At 47.6% G+C, this 1,820-nt stretch overlaps 1 protein-coding gene across 1 annotated transcript in view; it reads left to right on the forward strand.

Annotated features, from left to right (window-relative positions):
- Positions 1 to 1,820, forward strand: part of LOC103614982 (protocadherin gamma-A9-like) — a 107,870-nt gene that overhangs the window by 24,288 nt on the left and 81,762 nt on the right. Inside the window, exon 6 of the mRNA XM_017733399.1 lies at positions 1,562 to 1,706. Coding sequence (XP_017588888.1) covers positions 1,562 to 1,706 — 145 coding nt within the window. The remainder of the gene's footprint in view (positions 1 to 1,561; positions 1,707 to 1,820) is intronic.

Here is a 1,820-nt window from a genome sequence, read left to right on the forward strand (position 1 = left end):
CGCCGCCTTCCCGGCCGACTTCTGCGAGGGCACCTTGCCCTACTCCTACAACCTGTGCGTGGCGGCGCCGGCGCGCGCCGTGCCCGAGGCCGCTTGGCCGCCGCCGCCGGTGCCCATCCTGTCTGCGGAGGAGCTTCTGGGCGGGGATTCCTGCGAGAAGCCGAGCCCGAGCAGCAGCAGCGCCGTCGTGGGAGAGGTGCTCGCCGACCCGGACACACCGCAGGTCTGTAATTTCGCACGGTGATTTTCTCTGAGCCTTTCCTATGAGCGTGGTGGCGGAAGAGGGCTCTTTGGTTTCGTTCTTTGCTGCGATGGTTATTTCCGTTTCATATTTCCCTGATGCGTGAAATAATTATTTCCCCTGTATACTTTGGCTGTAGTCCATGCGATATGGCACTTCCTGCCTCTTCAGTTTTGGTGAAGGTCTAATTTCTCTTCATCTGAAGGTTTTATTAAATTTCTGTGAGAAAATAAGCCTAGCAATCTGATTTCGTCTTCAGTATTTTGGAATGTTGGAAATTACGGTAGTTTGCCTTGTTGACTGTAGTTTTTCAGCGCAGAGTAATCAAACCTGATAGATAATTAGAAAAAAGAACCGTTGCTATATGTTGTTTAAATATTGTAGTACCAAAGGAAATTTGCGTGTAGCTCCCTGAATAGAGAACTTATACTTCTGCCTTATGGCTCACATCTTTTGAGGAAAAGATGCCATAGAAACGTTTACACCACCGGGACAGGATAATTTTGCATTTCAAAAATAAAACAAACGAGCGAAGAAAAAACAAAAAATCAACCATAAACCTTAAACAAAGAAAACAGAGTAACAAAGAAACAAACAACAACCAAATAAACCCTACACAAAACGACTCCAAACCCTTGTGTTGTGTATTTCAAAGCATCTTTTTACTATTTTATTCCTCTTTCCTTATCGTATAACCTGACGACTTTTCTTAAGTTATGTTTTGGTATTTTGTTTTCTTTTGGGTTTTTTAGTGTTCTGAAATTACCCCCCCCAAGCGAGAATGCATGGACTTGATCACGTAGGAGGTCTTTTCTGGCATTAATGATTCTATTGTTTTATGGCTCCTTGCTCTCTGCTTCTGAGTTACTCTACATAGGAGAATTAGGTGTAAGCGCCGCCCCTAGGGTGTAAAGCTCTAAGGAACACGTCTGAAGTGGTGCCTGGAGAATGGGGAGAAGTCAGGGTGGTCAGAGCAACCTCAGATGTGCAGCTTCAATAGAAGAAGGTCCAAAATTTTAGGGTGGTCCCTGTACTGGGGAATGCAGGAAGAGAGCATTTCGACTATTCCTAAGTATTTCAGATCATATATGGCGCTGTTTTAACCACGGAATGGCTGAGGAAAAAGTCCTTGAAGAAGGTCTAAAAAGCTGTGCAGTTGCAGGAAGGAGATTGTGCTTCGGGGTCTGATGAAATAATATTAGTAATACTTTGCATGCCATATTCGAAGAACATTATATTTTATCAGTTTTAGGAAAAGTTTTCCTTTGCTGTAGGAATACCACAACCTCAGAAGGCGTAATAATTGTGTCTAGTGATCAGCTGGGTGATCAAAGAAGAGATCGGCTGTAGAAAAGCCGAGGCGGGAGGTTCCCGATGGGTGGAAACGCACGTCTCCGAGACCACTGTCCCATTCCCGCGAGCTTCCCGTGGGCGAAGCAGGGCGGGCATTGCTCGGCAGCGCTCGGTGCCTGCAGTGCCGGCAGGAGGCTGCGGGCGCCGCTGTTGACCGAGAGGAGCGAGAGGAAGCTCGGAGCGCTGCAGCCCCGCCCGCCGCGGACCCGCTCGCCCAGTAGATCGC

This window comes from Corvus brachyrhynchos, unplaced genomic scaffold, assembly GCF_000691975.1.
Source record: "Corvus brachyrhynchos isolate BGI_N302 unplaced genomic scaffold, ASM69197v1 scaffold545, whole genome shotgun sequence".
NCBI classification, from domain to species: Eukaryota; Metazoa; Chordata; class Aves; order Passeriformes; family Corvidae; genus Corvus; species Corvus brachyrhynchos.